Source organism: Squalius cephalus (genome assembly GCF_949319135.1).
Source record: "Squalius cephalus genome assembly, chromosome: 2".
Lineage (NCBI taxonomy): Eukaryota > Metazoa > Chordata > Actinopteri > Cypriniformes > Leuciscidae > Squalius > Squalius cephalus.
This window is the reverse complement of record NC_137123.1, coordinates 19981768-20007300: the sequence shown is the minus strand read 5'-3', so window position 1 is coordinate 20007300 and position 25533 is coordinate 19981768. Positions and strand designations below refer to the sequence as shown.

The 25533-nt window shown below is 38.1% G+C and overlaps 1 protein-coding gene across 1 annotated transcript in view; it reads right to left on the bottom strand.

The window, feature by feature from the left end:
* The window catches only part of lef1 (lymphoid enhancer-binding factor 1), a 40718-nt gene extending 22048 nt beyond the window's left edge, over positions 1-18670 (bottom strand). Inside the window, 3 exon segments of the mRNA XM_079864740.1 lie at positions 15497-15624; positions 16408-16474; positions 17893-18670. Coding sequence (XP_079720866.1) covers positions 15497-15624; positions 16408-16474; positions 17893-18099 — 402 coding nt within the window. The 5' untranslated portion in view covers positions 18100-18670.
* Positions 18671-25533: the final 6863 nt, after the last annotated feature.

Below are 25533 nucleotides of genomic sequence, written 5' to 3'. Positions count from 1 at the left end.
CCAACTTAAGTGGTAACGACAGATTGCCAAACAGCTACAAATCTAGGTGAAATCCCTCTATACTGTTCACCTACGAGAGAGATGACTACACATGAATAAAAGGAAATTAAAGAGTGAATGCAATGCATGCATGTTCTAACAAGCCATATATTCAGGTCATTCTGGGTTCAATACACATAATGATGATGATCACCACATAAAATATATTTCAATTAATCCACATATAAGGCAAGGTCAGTAAGCGATTCTATCACACTAGTCTCGTCTATGTCAACATGTACAAGTCTTGTGGCTATACTTTTAAAACGGTGTGTATTTTAGTTTGTTTGTAAGACGAATGAGTTGAAACTATCTTCTGTGATAAATTGACACTGACACAATGGTAATTTAGATTTAACCCTGAAAATTACTTTAAAGCACCGTGTAAGATGCCTAACTTTCCCAAATCAAAATCAGATTAAGCAATAAAAAAATAAAAATTGCTGTTGAAAAGAAAAGAAAAAAGAATGCTGGTGTTAGAACATGGAAGTTACAACCATTAAACATGATATATATGAATGAATAAATAAATCCAGTGGTGTCGTACAGAAAAAAGTAATAAAATAGCAATAATTGTTAGAGGAGGGAGTTATTAACATGTTGTAAACAGTAAATTGACATACACAAAGGTAAGGTATATTTAACCCTGAACATTTCTTTAGCACTATACAGGAAAATCAGAATAAACAAGCAAAAAACAAAAAATTGTTGAGAAAAATGTACTTGCTTTAGGTTTGTGACTATTGAATCATTTGACAAAACACAGCCCAGTCCTGAATAGAAACACACCCTGTACTACCAGCCAAAACAGTTCTCGCCCACAAACACACAAACACACACACACACACACCCTAGCCCAGGTGTTCATACTCACATCCCATTGGTGGAATGCATGACCTTTAAACAACAAAGATAAACACACACACACGTTGCCCACTCAATTCGATATATTGGCCCCTTTAAAGCCCCAGTAAGTGAGCAACCCCAGTGCTGAGACGCCCAAAATAAAGAGAGGCCCCCAGTCTAGAGCAGTGGGTTATAAATGGAATGTGATATTGGCAGGATGGCCTGTTGGCTCTGGGGCTTAAAGTAACCAAACCCAATTAATGAAGAGCTCTCATGGCACATGCCACATGCCCAAGGTAACGATACAAACAAGAGGAGGAAGCGAAGGGTGGACGGAGAGTGAGAGAGGTAGAGGAGACGGGAACGAATGGAGGAAAGCCTGCCCTAAAGGCTTTAAAAGAAAGAGAGTGAGCGAAAGACAGAAATTATTTTATTTTGAAGTCTATTTTGAACATTGTTGTCAGAACCTGGATGTTGTTACACCCACCAAAAAATAATAATCTAAATTAAAAAGAAATTTGAAACAAATAAATATATTTTACATTTGATCAGGTAGTTTTTACAGAAAAAAAATAATTATATATATATATATATATATATATATATATATATATATATATATATATATATATATATATATATATATATATATATATATATATATATATATATATATATATATATATATATATATATATATACAAAAAAAAAAAACATAAATAGGGACTGTTCAAAAATAATTAGTATCATATTAAGAACAAAGTAATTTAAATAATTAATAACAATAAAGATAATACAATAAAATAAATAAATCAAATGTATTTAGCCATACCAACTCTACAATCCATGTGCTATCTTAAGTTCAAAGCATGGCATTCAGAAATCTGACAGCAGTGCACCAGCTGTCATCTGCAATAGTCAAGCAGAGGAGAAGAACATCAAACATCTCACCCATTAATGGCCCAGAAAACCACATCACCGACGTATGCAGTGCTGCATTCTGACAGATGTGAACCATAAAACAAACACAATTCTGATACACAAACGCTGGAACTGCGTCAAACTGAGGCGAGGAATTTAAAGCTCATTGAGAATAAAACGCAATAATTATCAAGACAATAAGAAGACAATAATGCTGCAACAAACTGACAACAAAGGATTAAGAGGAAAGTGTTGGGTGTGGGCTGTGACGACAATTAACAGACTGCATTTGCAATTATATGGACATTGCTGATTGGTTGTGAGGTAATATCGTCACAGTTTTGCATTGCGTGGAGGTTATATAAGGGTCCTCAACATCCTGCTGCACGTTCACCTTGAGGCTTACGCAGGGCTCATTTTCACAGCAGGACCTGGTCACTTCAAAGCGCCACCGAAAGGTCAAACATTCCACTGAAGTGGACCGGTGTCAGCGGGCAACGCAGCATCCACTGGCCAAACACACACACACAACGTGCCATTAGCATGCATTCTGACACAACAGCCACACACATTAAACTTTAAAAGCCAGCACGACTTCTACATGCCAAACACACGCATTCGTGATCCTCACAGTGTTGTTGGACGTGTGGAAAGCATGTGAATGAATACTTGTTTATTCCTTTCTTTCATACCGAGCCAGCTCTCGCTCTCGCTCTCACTCGGTTATTTATGGAAGGCCGATACTCCAACATAATCAGACTCTGCTGATGCAACATGCTAGTGCTAGCTTTACAGACAACGAAAATGAAACAGCTCAGTAGCAAAGCACAAATTAAAGGACTGCTAAATGTACAGTAGACACTCTTTCTAAGGCTTTTAACATCACAACCCAAAGCATTAGCGTGTAACAGACATGAATGATCCCTAAAATCATGCGGCTTGAGTAGAGGCAGACTGTTATTTTTTCAAGCGATCAGAATTTTTTTGTTAATGGTTGTTAAGATCTGCAATAGTGTTTCCACAACTTTCCAAAAGAAGGAAGAGAGTCAGCGGTCAGAAGAGAGAAAGATGTCAAATTTGCTGTCACTCCCTCAGTCATTGTATTAGAAACACCCTCACAGAAGCGTTAATTAGCTTTTTTGTCATTTACTGACAAGGTAATATAACAATATATAGCCTTATAAATGTGTATTCAGTTTTGTAAAAAAAAATGACTAGATTTGCAATGTTGATAACTGTGAAAACGCGTCACAGTTCGTGAAAAGGGTCCATAACAATAAATTGTCAAAAATAATGAGTCAAAAATAAATAAATAAAATAAAATAAAATAAAATAAAAACACTTTAAAGAAACAAAATTAAGAAAATAAAAATACATGCAATTTAAATGTAAAAAACAAATACATTAAAAAACATATTTTGTTTTATTCTATTTTAATATACATAAATGTTTTTTATTTAAATTCATATTTATTTTAATAATACTTTTAAATAAGTACATGCATAAAATGATATAAAATTGACATTAAAATAGATGTAATTTTTTTCAAAATAGATAAATAGTCTTTTCAACAGAAATAATTGGTCCCACCACAAGGTTAAGAGCAGAATCATTACCAAAAAAAAAAAAATTTGTATGTACCCATTTCAACTCCTCAATTGCTGTAATAGTTGATCCTCACGATAATAGCTCAGAACACCTGAACTGCACAGCAATCACCAAAAACAACCTAGCATCATGGCACTGAGTTTTGCACAAGCAAGCGCTGCTTCCCTCAAAACGTAAAACAAAACAGTTTCTTCTACAACACAAATAAAGGAGGAAGCGGTGGAAGATGTATCAAGTTCTCGAGTCATTTCTGAGCAGGCGTTTGAAGGAATGGGATTTGCCTGGCATGTGCAGACACAGGTATACGGCACATAAATGGCTGCCACTCTGGATTTGGGAGGAACTTGCAGCGAGGGGAGAATGAGGCCTGTGGGGGAGCTTGTGATGGAGGGCTGGAACAATCCGCTCCCTCGCAGGCTCAGGTTAATGTTTGAGTGAAGTGGTGATCCTCTGCCACACGTGTGTGTGTGTGTGTGTGTGTGTTACCGTGTGAGTGCGTGCACGTGTGACTGTACCTGCAACATCAGAAGTGCTGGGCTGTAGTGAATGGAGCTACTTCAGATGCCGGGTAGTGACCTAGTTTCACACTCTCAGCAACAAAGCCTGAGCTTTACGGCCCAGAGTTAGGGATTGAGATGAGAAGAAAAGAGGAAGCAGAGCAGGGGGAGGGTGGGAAAGAGACAGAAGTCTACACCGGTTGAAAGCAAATTAACATAGCAGAAGATGTGGATTTCTGCTCTGCGCACGTCATAAACATTCAATTCTCTGAGCACTGCAACGGTCATGTTATGACATCACGCTCTGTGGCGTCTTTTTTACAAACAACCTCAACATATTACAATTATTATAAATCAAAAATGTCAAAATATACAATCTACTCCACTTTCCTGCGATGCTGCATACCTTTAAAGATTGCATTCTGCTATTTCAGTTAAAAGATCAGTGGACACACGTCTTCGCGTGATACAAATTCGCAGCTCAGAGTTCGCCAAAATTGAACTTTTGAGCACAGCGAAAGGTTAAACTTTTTTTGCATGAGCTTGTGTTTCCAGTGTTCAGCAATGGGATGAAATGTGCAGTGTAATTGCTCATTTAGGATACCCCCCCCCTCCCCCTCCCCCCTCCCCCCGTCCGAGTCCTTTAACTCTCCAAATAAACCCACTGTATCCCAAGCATACTGTTATATTTAAAGGTAAAGTGTTTTCCATTTTCTAAAGTGCTAATGTGCTAAGTAAACTTTTCCACAGATAGCAATGTCAATCATAGGTTTGATGCCCAGGGAATGCATGAAATTATAAAATGATAAAATCAGAACGAAATGCACTAAGAAGTGTCTGCCAATCGCGTAAAAGTACATTTCTACGAAACGGCAATACAATGACATGAAATGAAGAAAACAGTAAATACTGCTTGTTTCTTGAGATAAATGCAGTCTTCTGTATGTTTGGAAACCATTATTTTTCCAATTACCTTTGCTGCCACTAGCTCTGCAGAAAATACATACTCTGCCTTTAAACGTGGCATAAGAGAATTGAAAAACGCTGTTTCAATGTGGATCTGGACGAGCACCGAAACACACTTGTAGCCAATCAGCAGTAAGGGGGAGGAGAGAGAGCTCAGTGCACAAGACAGACATTAGCAGAACGACTATAGAAGGAGAGAGATGGCAGAGAAAATTCAAAAGAGGATAAATGCCAGGGGAATGTAAGTTTAAAAAGAAGGGTTACGATCAAGCAAAAGACAGCATATCTTAGTTCTGTGAAACGCAGAAAAACCAACGTTACTTGCGTTATCGGCCCGATAAGAAATTTGGCCGATGTATTAAAGTCGATAAATAATGGATTATTTCCTTCAGCTGAGCACTGTTCGCCATGATGCTTTTGAATTGCATGAAATATGATTGGAATCACTTCAAAAAGGAAAATACAGTGCAACATGTGCAGCGCAAGTCTGTCATACAGGCTACAGAAAATTATAATGAGAACATTATAATTGACTGCTTGGGACATGGATTGTAATGGTGAGATTTTTGTTTTTGTAATCAAATTATATAAAAATTTGGATTTAGATCTATGGGCCAATATATTGGTTATCGTCTTTCAAATATAAATAATTATCAGTAACGGCCAAGATTTTCATATAGGTGCATCTCTAATGAAAACATAATAAGTGGAATAAGTAGAGGAGTTAGATACCTATTCGACCTGAATTATCGTAGTAACACGAAATGCTTTCACTTATCGATGACATCATACCCTCAGATTTCGCCATAGTTGCATAGACTGGCACATGAATATGAGGGCGGAGGCATTGGGTAGGGGCCTGTTTGTTTTTGGCATCACAGAAATCATAAGGCTTATGAAATCATATGACAATATAACTGAGGTCCCTCCTTTATTGTAAGTCTATAAGATATTTTATCCACCAGACGAAAATTAAGTCTCATCACTAAGAAAACTAATTAAACACCTGTCCTCAACTAGCATGTTATTCATGTTCCACTAATTTACAAAAATAAAAATAATAATAATGCCAATAATAATCTAATCAAAATCCATTTTCGTATGATTTTGCTTGAAATCGTTACTTGTGCAGTTCTCTATCACAGAGATCATTTAAAAAGTAATTGTGGTATTTCTCAAAGAGCGCAAGAGATCACAATCTATTCTGTCAGATTCAAGACTGAATAAGTCTTAATAAGACAGAGGGATCAATTGTAACAACCCTACATCTTCACTCTTTTATCACACAAAGCCTTTGTTGCACTGTTTTGCTTGTAGGTAGGACAATACCGCATTACGCACAAACCTCTCATATAAATGTGGCCTCCTCGCATTGTGAGGGAATTAGCTAGTTAACCTCAACACAACTGCTTTTCAATTTAGCATCAGCCAGTGAAAACCCTCAGTCTGAGAGCGCACACACACTCGCACTATAATCCCCGGAGAACAAATGACTTCTCTCAACCCACGCATGACTAGGGAGCACTTCAACAAGCTCTTGAAAGTCGGCTCACACACAGGACGGGCACCTCCCCCGGTTCGATACTTTTGTGGCTATTGTCCCGACTAAAGCAAACAAAACATCGGCTGTGTGCAAACAAGGCGAGACGGGACGGCGGAGTATGCAAACGTGCACAAGATCTTTGTTTTCTTGACTTTGTGCAATTTAAATAGGAGATAATGGGATAGGAGAGGGAACAGGTCCAAGATCTGGTCTAACGGGAAAAAAAAACCCTCATAAAATTAGCCTAACCCTGTGTCTGCAAAATTCTTGTGCATCGTCCATTAAATAACAGATTGAAAAACAGAAGTGTAAATAAAGGGGTCATGTGCTACAACAAGGTTTTAATTAATGTTCAGTCTCAAAACAAGTTCATAAATAACATCACGTCATGGGCGTGTAGATACAGAACGAGCTGAGAAACTATCAGTCAGTATTATCTTCAAAATGGCTCCAATAACTGCAGACTAAATCTATAATGCATAAGCAGCATAGATGTATGCCATCTAAGATACATTAATATTGATTAAAGACCGGGTATAAATATCATTGTATGCCTGGCAAACCTACCTAGAGTATTCTGCTGGAATATGAATTATACCATTATGGTTCCAAAACCTTAAAAATCCCCAAAACTCCACAATGCACTACACAAGTCACAGCCAATTGGAATATATTTGATGAATTTGACATTTGTGGCTTTTATTCCGTGTCTGTTGGCTTTGGAGGTCATCTGTGCAAACGTCAAGTAAATATGTATTTACAGTGTTTCTCTTTTGTTGTACAGACGAAAAATACTGATGACTCATCTTGCACTCAGGGGCGTAGACAAATTGTTCTCCAATGAAATGCTCTCAAGAATGAGAAATACCACCTTTCTGTAACCGACTAGCAATATTAGCAAGTAGCAACTCATGATTCATGACTATTATGCAACTTTTTTATCCACTAGAAATTTGTGGAAAACACTTTTTAAACTTCTTTCTTATGTCTTACAGCTGTTATTTGTGTCAACAATATGTATCCCTAACGCCTATTCTCAACAGGACTGAAACGGACATCATCAAAGAGATATTTTAATGCATTTGTGTTCATATAAAATGCTTACATGCTAGATCATTTGAAATATAGCTTCAAAACTTCAATATTTCAGCCCATCTCCAAATCTTGGTATGATCGCTTCCAGCCATCTTTATGATTCTACGCACAGCCAGTCAATGACAAACTACAAAAAGTTCGAAACTATGAAATGACACATCTGTACTGACAAAATAAGTTTAATATCAAGATATCAATTTAAAATATATGAAAGTCTATCTTAGGCCCTATAACTGGTCTCCATTTCTTTTAAAGTTTCACTATTTTTAAATCATTTTTGCCGTCACTGCATCATTTTAAATGGTGTGAGAAATACTTTTATAACTAAAAGAATAAATTCCATGTAGCCTCTCAATTAATCATCATAAAAGCCACAAGCATTATAATTACAAAAGATTCTAATTTTAAAATTTCGTTTAGATAAAGAATGTAAACTTCCCAAAGGTATTTTACATCAACTAGACTCATTTTGTATCTACAAAACTAAATTTCAAACATTTTAAAGTCTTGAGAAACAAACATAGTCAAGTTTCTTCAGAAGTCTAACATCAGTATAGTGTAGTCTCGAACCAAGATGTAAATGAAATGTTATTTTTACCTATGCACATCCTTTGAGAGGCACAGATGTCATTATTAAGCTGAAGTGGTTGCAAGAAGTTGGTACGAGGTTCACAAAGGGAAAGATGAACAAACGCAGTCTTGCGGAGTATTTTTATAGGTTTCATCATCCAGCATCAAACAACCGGGGAAAGTAAACAAAGCGCTACTCGTCTCAGGCCTCACATCCGCAACCAGAACGAGAGTGAGTTAGACAGAGCAAATCATAGAACAAAATAGGGGGTGAATAATAACGCATGTTCTAAAAAAAATACAAAAATGCCCGTTCTAGAGTGTATTTGAACATGCAGTCTTATATCACAGGCTCTATATATTTGTGAAGGGCCCTTCAGCAATAAATGAACACTCCACATGGGCTCAAATCAATTAGCAATGGGGAAAAAAAAACATCACAATGCAGGTCTGTTGAGATCAGTAACAGTAATGCAGAAGGCCAGAATCAGAGATGAAAGATCAGATCAAAGCAGCAGAGCAGTCAATTTGTCTGATGAACCTTATTAACAATAGGCTGAGACGAGGGGGCACTGGTAATGCTTACGGTTTGTGTAAACCGTGATCGAGGCATGAACATCAGTACATAAACAAATTTTCTTTGGGAATAAGTCTCTTACGCTTGCCAAGGCTGCATTTATTTTATCAAAAATACAGCAAAAACACAAATATTACAATTTAAAATATATTTTTTAATTTTAATATATTTTGAAATGTCTTTTATTCCTGTGCATTTTTTTTTTGCATCATTACTCCAGTCTTCAGTGTCACATGATCCTTCAGAAATCATTCTAATACTCTGATTTGCTGCTCAAGAAACATTTCTGATTGAAAACAAATGTGCTGCTTAATATTTTTGTGGAAACCATGATACATTTTTACAGGATTTTTCAATGAATAGAGTTCAAAAGAACAGCATTTATTTGAAATAGAAATCTTAAGTAGCATTATAAATGTCTTAACTGCCACTTTTGATTAATTTAATGCGACATTGCTGAATAAAAGTCATTTCAAAACCAGTCACAAGTCGCACGGGTATGTTTGTGGCAATAGCCAAATATAGGTCAAAATGATCGATTCATTAGGATATTAAGTAAAGATCATGTTCCATGAAGATATTTTGTAAATTTCCTACCGTTAATATATAAAACATTTATTTATGTGAGTGAATGCAGCACAATCGCGAACATAACTGGACAACTTTAAAGGTGATTTTCCTAATGTTTTGATTTTTTTGCACCCTCAGATTTTCAAATAGTTGTATCTCGGCCAAATATTGTCCTATCCTAACCTTATTTATTCAGATAAATCTCAATTTAAATAAACTGACCCATGTGACTGGTTTTGTGGTCCAGGGTCACATATAAATGATTTTCGTAAATTATTCCATTTTTATACAAAACTTGTTTACATAAAAATAAGCATTTTTATATATTTTATTGTTTTAATATAAATTGATAGAATATAAACATGCATGTATAAAAATACATTTCAGAAATTTTGTGCATATTTCATTTGCTCATTAATAAATTCATCATGTCATGAGCACTAAAAAACAAAGTCAGTTTTTCTACTACAAAATATCCCATGTAATTCAATGTGTTACTTGCCATTTCTTAGTAATTGTTTGTGAAAGTTGTTTATACATCGTTTTCTTTCCAGTGTAGCCTATATATCACCATAACAGATGTCTACAGGCCACCCTGCTCTCTGGGTCACTGAAAATGTGTTTATGTTGCCATCAGCATCTTAAGTAAGTGTATTTTGCACAAATTGGACACCTCCAGGGGCGGGCTAGTTTCCCCGTTTCAGTCTAATGTGGGAAAGCCTGGAGGTTGGGGGGGCGGGTGTGTTGGCAGAACCGGGCACACGCTCCACTACAATAGCCGAGCCTCGTTAGCTCCGTAGCAATCCCACCGCCTACGCCACACCAAAACATCGCCCGCATAAATATGGGGACATCTGCAAGGGTAATCACTGCATTGTGCTCCCATTTTCTGCTCTGCTGGACGGCAACAGGGCAGCCTGCTTTTCAACACCTCCTCTCCCCCTCCCTCCGCTGGTCCTCCCTTCCCCTGCCTGGGCTCCGTTTCTGGGGTCAGAGTCCCTCAGGTAACAAAACCCCCTGAGACTTGTGCTGAATTACATGTAATTACTCTAACAATCTGATTGATTTTGGTCCGAATAGGGCAAGAGGACACCTTTAACTTCCTGCTTGCCTTCCTTCGGTGTATCTTTGTCACTTTTTTTCTACGTTCCCCATCTCAGTTCCCCCCCCCCCCATCCATTTCCATGCACAACAACCCCCTCTAATTCCCCTCACCATCCCTCGCTCACCCTCCCCTTCCTCTCTCTCTCTCTCTCCAACGCTCACGAAACGAAGCCAAGACTCTTCATCTAGTAGGAGGCAGAAGGCTTTGAAGAGATCAAAGCCAAGGCCGCGAGCAGTTGTGCGCCCTGGGAATACGCCGCAGCTCTCTGCTCCACAGCCCCCTTTTTCCAGCGTCATGTCGGATTGCAGCTGGATTGCATTTCGCCAGTTTTCTTAATGCTCTCGGTTTTGACTTTGACATCACTGATCCCCCCCCCCCCTCCCCAACACACACACACCTTCAACACAAACGAGAGAGAAGGGAAGACAGAAAAAGACAAAAACAAGGGAGCGAAGGAGAGAAAAATCAAAGAGAGCGACGTTAAAACGGAAAAAGCTGGAAAAGAAAGGAGTAAAATAGGAGGAGAGGGAGCAAGAGAGATTGACAGGGTGATTTTTATTTTCACAACTCCATAATTGGCCAGTTCAAAGGCGGATGAAAAAAGGAAGCATTTGTTTTTAATTCCGCGGGCAGATATGAAAGGAGCGACAAACTTTTATGAGTTCCCCAAAAATTAAAGACAGGCTCTTTTCACATTCAAAGAACAGGGTGTTTTTTACGGCCGAGAGACCACACAAAAAGAGCTGATAGCAAAGCCCACCCCTCCCATCCGCTGCAAACATGAGTTGACTGACTGCGAGATGCCGAAAGAGAGGGGTTTTGGTGTGCAACACAGAGAGAGGGAGTGAGTGCATGCAAGAAAGGGGAAAAAAAAGAGGCTGTATCCATACATCCATTAAACAGCCTTGCTAATAAAGCCTGGTGGCAAGCCATCTTTTGTACTGTAACTCAGAGAAACCCTTTACCAAACTCCTACACCAGGGAGCATGAATATTTCAGTGGCGTCTGATCCACGGAGCATGTGAAGCTCTTTCGCCCCCACATACACAAACAGCCTGACAAAAAAAATAAAAATAATGAGCTTCAGAAAAAAAAATGGAAAAAAAAAGTGGGACCTAGTGGCACAGAGCCTCTATTAATCAGTAAAAAGCAGTGCAAGTGAAGTTCAGAGATGCGTGCATGCATGTCCGCAAACACAATGCGGTTTCAATCACTGTCACTGATGAATTTCTCTTGAGATGACGAAGGTTTGACGAGACACTCGACTTGTCTGTTCTGGTGTTTCTACGTGCCAAAATAACCAGTACTACACAATTTTCAACAGTTATACAACTAGCGAAGAGGGTTACTGACACGCATCGAATGTCGATTCTCAAACAAACAATTGTAAAATGAGAAAAACATGGGGATTTTAAGTCATTCGAGACTAAACGAGCTTCAAATGACACTGGGAATGAGAATACACAAAATGAAGCAAAAAACATTCAATGAAAAGGAGTTTTAAAAAAAATGCAAAAGAAAAACAACTAAACTGGTACAAGAGCGTCAGCTATATTGTCAAAATAAAGCAGGATTTAAAGAGGCCGCTGGAGGGTGATGGAGGTCACAGCCGGGCCTGGAGACATAACATTCAGGAAAAGTGATGACAACTGTGATGCGAAGACAAAACACAACATTGCACTTCATTTACACGTGCCCTCAGGATCCTCTCAACAGGTGCTACCGCTGGATTGCAGAATAGATGTGCATTAAAAAGTCAAGAAATAGCACTCATGTCTTCAAGCCTGTTCAACGCCAGCTCAAAAATGATCTTGTTTAGGATATAAACTTGGCATTGTATATTACGAAAATTATTGATGAATTTTACATTCATGCATTTAGTAGATGGTTTAATCCAAAGCGACTTACAAAGAGGAACAAAATCAATTATTCAACCATGTTCGTAATACAATATATACGTATATATATGACAGCATTTCTCGAATAGGCACAAAAGCAATTTCATTTGGGCGTTCTGGCCAGAATTTCAACGTTTTTATAGTCTCCTACTATGAAGACATTGCAATTAACGAATTTCAGTGGGTCGCTTGACATTAATATTTTGGGGTTGGTTAAATGCCCCATGGAGGCAAACCTTTGAAAATTAACCTAATAACACTGCCAGCCTGTTTTTCTTTGTACATCCGACACATGGATTCAATATGACTGTGGTAACCAGCCGATGTAAACAGAGTATCAATGGCCCTCTGTTTCAAAACCCTGGGTCTGTACCAGTGCACTTCAAAGGGCCGTGGGTTGCTGAAATCTGCGAGGTCTAGGCCACGCTGGTGTTCAGACCTGCTCAACAGATGATATGGCTACTTGTTTGCCCCTTATCACCCATGTGTGGGTGCGGTTCGCTTTGCTTGCCTTCATCAAAAGATGACACGTGTTTAAAGTACGAGCTAAGAGCGTCAGGAAGGCATATGGGTGAGTTTAGAAGTTCAAAAGTGTAGATTATGATGTAAATAATAATGCTAATACTGAAAACTATGAAAGTGTGCTACAGAAATAATGATACAAGAACCACACACAAGGGCTGCTGGGAACTGTAGTTTCTTCGAATGGTGCAGAAAGGAAAAGAGTGAGAGTAGATGATCCAGCTGTGTGAAATCTCTTTAGGCAAAGCCAGGGTTTGGGGGGGTTTGTGATTCCACGGCATGTCCACGCCAAGAGATCCGTCACATCCCACATCAAAGCAGGCCGAGTGCGAGTGTATATCTTGGGTCGGTTCTTCCCGAGCTCCACTGCCAGAGGCCAGTCAGGTTGGGGGAGGTATACAGCACAAGGACAGAAGTTGCTCCACCAGTAGCTCCAGCAAATGTACTACAGTAGTCATTCATACATATGGAGAGCAAGCTACTCTATAGTTAGAATCCCTCAAAGCGTCACTACAATCAACAAACTGTGTGCCTATTTAAATAATAATTAAAACTACTTTCCATGCATTTAATGGTCTTTGTTCTAAATCTGCTCTTCCCTGAGACTTTTGCACACCAAACGTGAATGTTTGTCACAAACACGGTTTTGAAATAATAAGCTATTTACAATGTTGTCCAATGACATAGTTTGTATCAAATGATAGCAACTTCACAACCAAATATAGAAAAGCTTTAAATCTGAAATCGCAGCTAAAACAGAAAAAAAGCGGTGTGCAAACCACTATACAGGAGTAAATTTGGTTGAGATCCAGCGCCAGCGCCACCCCATTATACATGGGGAAATTAGATTTTCGTTTAACTAATATTTGCTTACTTTTTGAGTAGATCACTAATTTCCCTTATTGCACATTCTGAAGAATTTCAGGACGTTTAGATAAAGGCATTAACTAACTTATGGATCACAGGTCAAACATGCAACATCTCAAACACTCAGTGAGACGAAACTTTGCGCTCGAACTTTAAATAATCCAATTTAAGATGAAGAAACGAAAGAAAGGGGATGAAGAACAGATTAAACAATTCAATGAAATCCAGGACCCCATTCACCCCATTCTTCTCTCCAACTGATTAAAAGGGGCCCGAGATAAGCGGAACTACATGAAACGTCCCGGCGCGAGGGAAATCATTTCAAAAGGAGGAAATGCCTAGGTTGTCTTAATTCCCAATTCACCATTTCATACTAATGTTAAAATATTATAACTTCAAAGCTACAGGCACCAGAGACAATGCAGCCCCAGTGTTTACCTGGAAACATTATCTGCTGACCCCAAGTTAGTCATCTCAAAGGAACCCTGGATGCCATTTCCAGATGTCGTCTATCAGATTAGAGCAACATGTAAAGCTTTCATGGATCACTAAGCACCATGATGCCAATATCCACTACTGCTGGGGGGCTGGAGAACATTGCACTCGTACGGTTGGTTGGCGTTTCACCAGGTAGCAACAACACACACTCAAAAAAATGCTGACCACCAGAATATTGTCTGTTTCATGACTGGGAGGGAGTTCAGGCACTGGAATGTCATAGCCAATGGAAATCAATCCAAACTTCAGGGGAATGAAGGGGGGGGAGGGAGTAAAAAAAAAAAAAGAAAAAAAAAGAAGATGATGCCTTTGATCTCGCAGAAAACCGATCCCAGGCCTTGGAGATACTGTGTCCGAATATTTGAGCCACCACAAAGGAGAGAAAGAGACAACAGACGGAGGAGTTCGAGGAAAAGGATCTGGCGTGATTGCGGTTTTATTTGCACACAGAGTGAAAAAGAGAAATTCAGGTAAGTTGCAAATGGTCGCACATTCTGCAACAACTCTGCAAAATCATTGTAAAAGTGCGAGTGGAAATAATCTGCTATTATTTGTGGATTTTTTTTGTGTAGGCTTTAAACCCACAAAGGATGTTCCAGTGACTACCTTGCTGACCCAAAGGCATTTTTTGTGTTTGTGCATCTAAACCACATCTCGTTGTGTAACAATGTATCTGCTTAAGAAGAACTAAACAATAAAGATGTTAACTAAGTCATAACCATTCATCCCAAATGCTTCGATCGATTACAGGTCAATCTTCTGTTTGGTGTCCGTCACCACAGCAAAAACCCAACCATAATCGCACGGCCGCAGACTGATAAAGGAGCTGAATTCAGAGCTGTGCAAACAATGGATGAGATGAGCTCAGCGGAGAAAGCCCTCTCTCTCATCGGGCTCACAGACTGCCTGCAGCGGCCATCTCTTCCAGGCACCAGTACACTGCCAAACAGGGAGTCTTAACCACACAAAAACTACCAAACAGGATTAGGGTGGACAGCTGCTAGCGTATCCACCATCTTTTTTTTTTTTTTTTTTCAAACCCCCTCCTTCCATCAGCGGTTGCGTTATAGAATAACCGAGAGGGTAAACGTCTGTAAGTTCTATACATTTATCCATAAGAGTGCACGTCCTTTCAAAACAATCATACAAATATCGCTATATTTTGTTTTTTTAAATCTGCCACGCTGAAAAGCATAGACAGTACGAGCAGATATGGATATGGGTCACAGCATTAGTCACAGACACGCCGCCAAGCAGCAACTAACGTCATAACCCAAAGCTGCACGCTACAATGAGGGAAGATATAAAGTTATGAAAAATGTCACTGGTGGACGGCGAGGGATCGGGAGCGAACGGCACGGGGAAAACACTCACCGTTCTGGGAATGGGAGGCGAGAGAGAACCGTTGTTCATGTAGGAATCATTGTTCATATTGGTCATCATGATGTATCCTGGGTAACTGGGGTACGGGTGGCCTTTGCTGTACATGTCCTGGTGCTTTCCTGTGAGAGAATAAAATTCAACCTGAATTAATAAGAATTCCTAGGCAAGATTTACATTTATTTGAACTAATACTTGATGTGATCCAATCACAAAAATAAAAAAAAACTTTAACAACGAATCAAAAATGAACTTCCTGAGCAAATGCCACATTTTTTTTAGCTAAACAGGAAATCAAGTAGGCATCTGAAACGGGGAAGCCGTTTTGAGGCCACTGAAGTGTTTAGCTGAAAATTAGCATCCTAATTCACAGCAAGCAGAGAACAAAGGGCAAAAAGACAATCAAGTCACTTCACTGTGACCCCGGCGCCCTGCTCGGCGTAAAAAAAAAAAAAAAAAGACCCGGGTGCAAACAGAGATCAAATGAACTCCGGGCCATCACAGCAACATGCTGCTCTTGACAATAGAGTCTCAGACGGTGTGTTTGGAGGCCAGCGTGTCACAGGAAGATGGGGCACTTCCCTGGCACGTGTCATTACGTGTCGACAACAAACAGACTGTGGGCTGTGAAATTCCCTTCACAAAGCCATCGTGATCAGTGAAGCGAATGAACAAACTGAAATAATTACCAGCATATTTATTACAAATAATATCTTTTATCTAATATATTTATATATGTGTGTGTGTGTGTGTGTGTGTGTGTGTGTAAATTGCTTTCTTTGCAAGTGTTTTAACATAATAAAATGATTTCGTAAAAGCATGCTTTGAGTATAAAAAAAGTACATCACTGAATCAAAGAATTAATAATAATACACCATGTTTTTACCCCAAGCCATAGGACTTACCATCGTCCGGATGGTCCCTGTGCTTCTCATGGTAAGAGTCTGGTGTTATTTGGGACTGTCTAGCTGCCTGTTCAAAAATGTAGGAGAGAGATATTAACAGCTTAAATTCTGATGTGCAACGCGTTTATGTTTTTCCAGGATTCCTGCTATCTGAAGGAAAAAAGCTGACAAAATAAGGCATGCTTTGATCATATTTCTGGTTGAAGGCATCCATAAGGAAAAGATAACTTGAGGTTTTTTTTATTATACATTGATTAAACTCAGTCATTTTCTCTCTGCTGTGGAGACTAACCACAAATGTGGTCGGTATCTTAAGGAAGGAAAAAGAAAGGCTTCGCTACTATTCTGGTTCACTCTGCATTATGAATCAGAAGTGCCGGGAAATAAACTCCATTTGGAGTTCAGCTCCCTCTGGGTGCCTTCCAGCAGAGTGAGGATCGGCACCGCTTTCCCAATTAACACTCAGCCCATCAGTTTGTTCTTTCTCATGTCATGCTGTAACCCTGCATGCTGCCGATGCCAGGAGGAAATACATTTCATTAATAAAGCCAAGCATCTGCTTATTCTTCAGTTCATTTTACTTGATTCACATGACCAAGTAATGGGAATTTTTTTTTTATTATTTTTTTTTTTAAAGCAGAGAAACACAAAATTCGGTCTCAACTAAACGGTCTCACAAAATTCATTTTGGATAATTATTTACTCTGTGTGAAATTGCAATTTGTAAGAGGACAGGCAAATTAATTTGGTGCTGATTTTTAATACATATTAATAATGTATATTAATAAAAATAAAGCATATAGCAGAATATTGTAAAATAATATCACAATAAACCAATCAGAGGTATAATGAGCTGTTTCAGAAATATTAAAATGTGTGCATATTGCACCATATTATCTGTCAGACTTTCCTGGATAATTATTATCAATCAGAAAAATTGCAATAATAATAACAACAACGTTTAGCACTGTTATAGTATTGCAATATTATATTTACAATATTGTTTAATAACTGTTCAACATATATTGTTGAATAAACTGAATAAGTAGGCTTTATCTTAGTACAATTTCAAATAAATATATTGAATAGCGAGAATAATAGTAATAAACAAAGCCTTTGAAAATTAAATAACGACTGTGGGTTAAAAAGGAATATTGTTATTGATTATTTGAATGAATACTCTTATAAAAAAATGAAACATTTAATCATTTCTGTGATCAATGAAGAAAATGATGACCATCGAGGCCCTTTTAGTGTTTTTTTTTGTTTTTTTTCTTCTTCTTTTTTGGGTCAAAATTAGTTTGTTGACTTTAACACGTGTAGCTCTACCATTTAAACCATCCACACACACACACACACACACACACACACACTAACAGAACAGAGGCTAAAATATCAACATGACACTTAATTTCGAAAACAAATCCCAACTTCCCAACAGCTGGACACGAAGTTTGACGGAGACCTTCACGTGGAGTTACTCACGTCGTGACTGTTACTGTTGGGACTGATTTCTGTCTCGTTGACCAGAGATGACTTGATCTCCGCTAAGTCTCCCTCCTCCTCGGAGTGGTTGATCTCCGCGAAGATCTGCTCCTTGTGCGGGTCTCCCTCGTCTTTGAACGGGATCATTTCATCGGTGGCGCAGAGCTCCGGGTCCCCGCCGCCTCCTCCACCTGACAACTGCGGCATTTCTCGGGTGATTGAAAGTCCTCCTCACCCTACAAACGCCCGGAAAGCGAACGCGTGCAACAGAAACCCCCGTATACTTTCAGCTCGCGCGCACTCCAAACACGCGCGAGTGTTTGGTCAACTGCAAGCAAGAGCGCGCGACCGGTGAAACGCTCAAGAATCCAGACGGGGAAATAAAATGTAGCGGCGTTGAATGTTGAAGAAAAAAAAAGAAGAAAAAAAGTTAAAGTACAGTTCCTTGGGTGTTTTTAAAGCAAGCGTCAGAAGTTAAAGCTCAAATGAACGCAGGACGGTTGTGACTGTTAAAAAAAAAAATCCCGACTCCAAAAAAAAAAAAGTGCTGGAGTTCAGATGCTGTGTGTCATTCCCGTTTTGTTTGTTGGGTAAAAAGGTGTCCCTCTTCAGAAATGAGCTCAGCAGAGACTGAGAGTAATGTTGGGCTGGAGAGAGTGTATGCTGTACTCCTCCCCCTGATCTCTGACTGACTATAGAGATGAAAGAGAAGCCGCCGCTGTGATTGACACCTCACACACGCACGCACATGTATTGACTGACACTAGAGGAAAGTAAAGGGGGATTTTATACAGTTCGTCCAACAAAAATGGACAGAGAGCAGACAAAATGTGGAGGTTCATTTTTCAGATTCATTTTCGGGGCTATTGAAAACAGTGTCGTAACAACGTCAGTTTAACCAATTAGAAAAGAGCTTCTGGATCATACATAAGCGGTGTAAAATATTTAGGATTTACAGGAAACATCATGTGAACATTGTATTGAATGACTGGTTTCATGTAAATCAGTTTAATTCGATATATAGCTAATATCCACGAGCTTTTCATCGAAATGTTTGAAACACTTACTTATTGGAACCACAAAGATGCACAACACTGTATACTCATCTTATGATTTTAAATATGATTTATGTAGCTATTTATATTTTTGTTTCCACGTGTTTGAATCGAAATGATTATAATTAAATATGTGGGATGGCGGATAACATAACTGTTATATAACATATAATTATTAATAATAATTTCTGAACAAGTACATTTGATTACCACAACATATTCAATATGTAATTTAAACAGTATCACCCTTTGTGCTTATTTTGGATTTATTATATACAAATTTGAGACACGTTTTTGCAATTATGAAATGACCATAATAAATGGTCATTTAAATAGAAAACAAAAATGCTAAAATAATAATAATAACAACATTAAAATACAGAAACCCCACCTTTTGGCCTATAAGCATTGATCTGCAAGGGTGAAATCAAATATGCAAATGCATGAATCGTTTTTAATGCAGCTGTATAATAAGAGAGGATGAGATTGCGTTTGAAAAGATCTATAAAGTTGTTTTTATCTCGTAGTCATCTTATTAAATACATTTTCTCATGCATGCTTGATTTAATGAATACTTGAGGTTGACCCGACTGCTTCTTTTGTTCTCAAGGTAATCTAAATTAAAATTTTGTATGCAATTAAGCTTATTTATAAAACATACACTGTATAATCATCCAATGTTTGATATGCCATATGGGGTCGTGTACATAACGAATTATTTCTGTCTAATATGAACCGTTGCAACAAAAAAAAAAAAAAAAAAAAAAAGAAAGAAAAAAAAATGCTCTGAAATTTGACGATAAATAGCCTATATAATGACAATTAGGCCGCCTACATAATAATCAATTGTGCAATTTTGCTTTAAAAAATACTTAGGCTATTACAGATATCGTTATCAGCAGATTTTAATTGAAAACATTAATTTAGCCATTTTAGTCGAATTAACATAAGCAGATTTTATGAAATTGTTGCAATGAATAACGCAAATGTAAACAGCTGCAAAATCTTCTAGCAATATTTAAATATATAAACCCAGATAAATGCAAGGAGCCCTCCCTCAGAGTAGTAGAAAGCAAGAAAGGGGAAGAAAAACATTGGGAAGTGTTTCTGCGGCTTGCGTGAGAATAAGTTTGGAGTAGGAGGCAGATCTTTATAAAGCAGGCGGAGGAGGGGTCAGTGGGCGGAGCCACGGCTGCCTTTGATCTGGCGGCGGCGGCCTCTTTCATCCATACTCTTTGTATGACCATATATGGAGTGAGGATGGAGTCGAGCCAATATTTCCACGCGCTCCTTCATCCCAGCTGAGAGGGAAAGCGACGGTTCTCTTCCGGGTAAAGGAGACACAGCGAGAAAGATCAAAGGCTTTGGATTTGGAACTCGAATGTGGAATCAAGAGTGAGAGAGAGAGAGAAAGAGAGAACGCGAGAGAGAGAGAGAGAGAGAGAGAGAGAGAGAGAGAGAGAGAGAGAGAGAGAGAGAGAGAGAGACGGGACGGGACTGGCCGCATTCCAGAGTGTAGCGGAAAGCTGAGCCTTAAACACACACACACACTCGCGCATTCACTCACTGAGACTGGCTCCCGGGATAACAATCGAACCTTTCAGTTTTTAAATGAAATGTATGCATAGCAGGACAGATGTGTTGTTATTGTAAACTGTGTGGATTTATTTTAATGCATGGTTATTTAAATGTAAGGCTCCATATGAAATACATTAAGGCTGTAATTCCACAGCCCTGAGACAACTAAACATTTATTATTTTAAAATGATTATTAAATATGTCTGCACGGACAATATTTTTTATTTAGTCAAACAAATAAATGTTTTTTTTAGTGGCAGAAAATTAAATTCTAATTCAATTTGTATACAATGCATGTTAGAATTCTGTCCTCAGTATTAGCAAATCTTGATTCTATTCAGGGACATATACTGGTAAATGTGAATGAATAGAGATCGTAAAGAAAGGACTGGTTTCTATATGACAATCTAACCTTTATTTATTTTAATGCATGATTGTTATAATGTAATGTTGCATATGAAATACATTACGGCTGCCAGAAAGCTCAAAACAGGCATTTTTGAACTGCACTTGTTAAAAAGCCTAGAAATTACCATGATTCTTAACTTAAAATTTAGAAATTATTGATGTATTTATAGTAAAATGTAGGGCATAGAGAAAAAAAAATGCTGTAATTCTGTCATCAACATTGGCAAATCACATATTGATGGCCAGAAAAACAATTCTGAAAAACTGATATTTCCAGGAGGCAAATGACTTTAAATAAAAGTACAGTATCTGGCATCATAAATCAATAGTTAAATAATGAAGTGAAGTGTGTGAATGCATTTTCCTGGTTCACAAAGAAGTAATTTAGTCAAAGCTCATTCTTTGAATGGGAAAACAGCTCTGTGTGTCTAGAATATACAGTCATTAATTAGAATAAAAATCCAAATCAGCTTATTTCATAACATGAGGGTATCTGACCTCATGGCAAGGACAAGAACATAAAACATAAAACTACCCACATTTCAGTGAGACTTCAAAGAAAAACATACACTGCTTATACATCATTTAAGATCCGAACATTGCGTCATCGCTGGACCTTCAATTGTTGGCAAACATAAATTTACATAAACATATTACATGTGAATGCACAGCTCTTGCCTAGTATTTTTCTTTTACAGTAGCTTTACAGCGCAATAATTGCCTTCAAAAAAGAGAAATATCGTGAAAGAGAAGATCATTTGCATTTCCGTCTTAATGAGTTTGCAGAAGTGACCCCTCTGGATCAAACATGAAAAGGAAAGTGTCCTGCTGCGTCCTGACCTGAATTTAGTTGTCTCTCACTCTTCTACCGCATATTGAATATTATATAACCTTGAAGGACCAGGAATGTATCCATAACACAGCATAATTTATCAGAGCGCCGCTAATCTAGACGGGAATTAGACTGTTGGGTTCAGAAGAGAAGTTCAGAAAACATTGCCCTCTTGCTGTGACGCTCATGCATGCATTGCTATTGATCAGGAACTGTGGATTAATAATTTGGTTTAACTGTAATCTGAGGATGGGAATGACCTATATAACGGAGGGAAAATTTGCTGATTTGGCCTTTGAATTATTCAAATTGTTTCAATCCAATATTGACCGTAGATCATTCAAAAAAAGTGCTAACGTATTTAATCATTTATTTAGTCTGTAATCTTAAAATCATAAAGAGGCCATATTATGCCAGTCTTTTGTTTTTGGGCTCTACTAGAAAAGGTTTTCATGACTTTTTTTTTGCAGCACCTCTCTATGGAAGCTTGTTTCCACCACAAAATAAAACATTTTAAAAGATAATTGCGACTTTTTATCTCACAATTGCGAGTTTACATCTCGCAATTCTGACTTTATTTCTCAGAATTGCGAGATATAAAGTCAGAATTGCGTGAAATAAAGTCGCAATTGCATGTTATAAAGTCAGAATTGCGAGATATAAAGTCAGAATTGCGTGAAATAAAGTCGCAATTGCGTGTTATAAAGTCAGAATTGCGAGATATAAACTCGCAATTGCGTGTTATAAAGTCAGAATTGCGTGTTATAAAGTCAGAATTCTGACTTTTCTCACAATTGCGACTTTATATCACGCAATTCTGACTTTATAACACATAATTGCGAGTTTATATCTTGCAATTCTGACATCTTTTCTCAGAATTGTGAGATATAAACTCGCAATTATGTGTTATAAAGTACATATTACTTTATATCTCGCAATAGAAATAAACTATTTCTCAGAATTGCGACTTTATATCTCGCAATTGCGACTTTATTTCTCAGAATTGCGACTTTATTTCTCACAATTCTGACTTCATATCTCGCAATTGTGAGAAAAAAAAGTCACAATTCTGACTTGATATATTGCAATTGTGAGAAAAAAAGTCGCAATTATTATTATTTATTTATTATTCAGTGGCGGAAACAAGCTTCCATACCTCTCTTCCCAGTCTGTCAGTAACGCTCTGATTAGTTTCTGTATCTATGAAGCCCCTCCTTCTGATAAGCATGCTGTGCTCTGATTGGTCGGCTGGACGAGTGTGTTGTGATTGGTCAACCGCTTCCAGCGTGTTTGGGAAATGTAACGCGCTTTCAATACACTAGTAACTAACTCAACCAAGCCCCTTTATTTTGCGTATGCCTTAGCCGGGAAATATTTAAATGAAGAATACGTGTTTGTTCCCGGAAGAAAAGTTGAGACTACAATCTCTGCTTTGTAAATTTGCAGACCTTTTTCATGCTCAAACAGCAACATTACACACTAAAGGAATAATGTGTTTCGCTAGTTCACATTTTTTTGGCATCAAAGCTGAGCTCAGAACAGACACTAGTAAAGGGCTAGGTATTGTGCATGTGTTTTTGGTGTGTCATCAGCCAATCCTGGTTCAGACGACCCAAAGATAGCAGGATGCAAGTTGTGTACTTCAGGGCGGCATAACGCAGGTATATATATATATATATTTTTTTTTTTATTCCAATAAAAGATCAGACAAGTATTTTTTATCTATGGAATAATATGCACTGATGAATCATTCACAATAACACCATAAACATGTATTAAAAAATGGATCAATTTTGATTTCATGTTGATTTTGCATTTACCTTGATACGGAACCACTATTTCACAGTATAGTACAGTTCAGTGGAACCTCACTCTTTGCAGCCGCGATAAAGCTGGCAGCCGATCCAGCGGTTCTTCCACCTGCTTCAGTTCTGACAAACCCCCCTGAATCGAAAATTATAGCTGTGAAGCTCCCAGTCACCGCCTAATAAACGGCAGGAAACAAACATCACATTAAGATGAAAAGAGCATACAATTAAAGTTGAGAGGGGCGAAAGAAAGCCATTTATCAGTCAGAAGAAGAAGAGTTAGAGGTGGCGGAGGTTTTGAGGCGAGAGATGGTTTTCGCTACTCTTTTATTGGTGGGAATACAGGTGATGTTCAGAGGAAGGGAAAGTGTCTGGAGGGGATGAGCTGAGCGTTCTGTCCTGTGATCTGCTGATTTATAACACGGCGAGAAGCAGACATACTGTTATTAAAATAAAATCATATTCTGGATGGAGCTGGGGAGGGGAAAAGACCCAACAGGGGGAAATTTGTTATGCTGGGTTATTGAGTTTGGAGCCTTCTGCACCTACACAAATTCACTCTTGGCAAGCCTGTCAAAATACGTAATGAAAATTAAAAGACTTACAAACAATACATCTATGACCTGAGGGATACATACAGAATGTCTCCCATGGCGTGTGCATGTTTCTAGCCTACATATGGGGAATTTTCATAAATGTCAGGTATGGGTAAGTTGTCACATTTAAATTTTTAATTTAATTTAAAACTTATACTTCATTTCTGTTGGACAAAATGGACCGCTCTTTTGAATCCTGAAAAAAATGTTTTCTTGAGCATCAAATCATCATATTAGACTGATTTCTGAAGGATCATGTGACACTGACTGGAGTAATGATGCTGAAAATTCACCTTTGCATCACAGGAATAAATGACATTTTAAAATACATTAAAAGAGACTAAATTTATTTTACCCCTGTGCACAAAAGACTTATTGTGCAGCCGACCCGTAGAGGCAACCCCTGTGCAATTTCCACAGCCTGTGTTTGTCCTCAGACGGGAAGTCCACCAGTAGCCCAGAATGCTGTATCTGTCTTTTCATCCTGCCGCGTTATTGAAGCACACATTGAGTTTGGGTCAAGTCCTGCTGGGAAGGTGTCAAAGGTCATGACCGCCTTACTGAGGAGTCATAGAGCCCAAGTCCTGTCTGTAATCAAACACACACACATCTCTCAGACAGGTCATCTCCAATGGCATTTAAACAAGAACCATCACTGTCAATATCTCGTCACACTAACAATGAGCAGGAAACCATTACATTCTCACATAAGCAATATTAATGTGTTCACCAAAAAATGTTATACTCAAACCTCATGTCGTTCCAAACCTGTTTGACTTTCCTTAACAAAAATGAAAGCCATTGGGGTCTAATGTTGTTTTGGACCCCATTGACATTCATTGTATGAAAAGTCATTTCATTAACAAAATCTGAAACATTCTTCAAAATATCTCCTTTAAAAGTTAATTTAAAAAAAATCCAGAGCTCTAAAATGTTCTAGCAATAATGTAAAGCAAAATACACCATTCACCATCCTCCACATGCAATATGAAACTGAAAAAGTGCAAAAAGATCAACCTGGATGTTGCTACAATAAGCGCTTCTAGGTAGCTAATGGCTGGACCAAATCTTCAAAAAAAAAAAAAAAGAAAATAATTTTATTTTCATATAAATATTCAAAGTGCAGTAAGCCGATAGTCAAACGTTTGGCTACACGAGACTAACCCTGCCTTTGTCTCAGAGGGATTTCCCAGACATAGTTCAGTCCTGATTCAGGTAGGCAAATTGACTGAGTGCTTTTTGGGTTAAAAGAGCCTGTTCAAACAGCTCCAAAGCGACATGCAGGAATTGCAAAAAAATGATAATCTCTGTCAGCAAGTGTCTGTTGTAGAAGACACTCGTAAAACACTTCAATCCAAAGCACT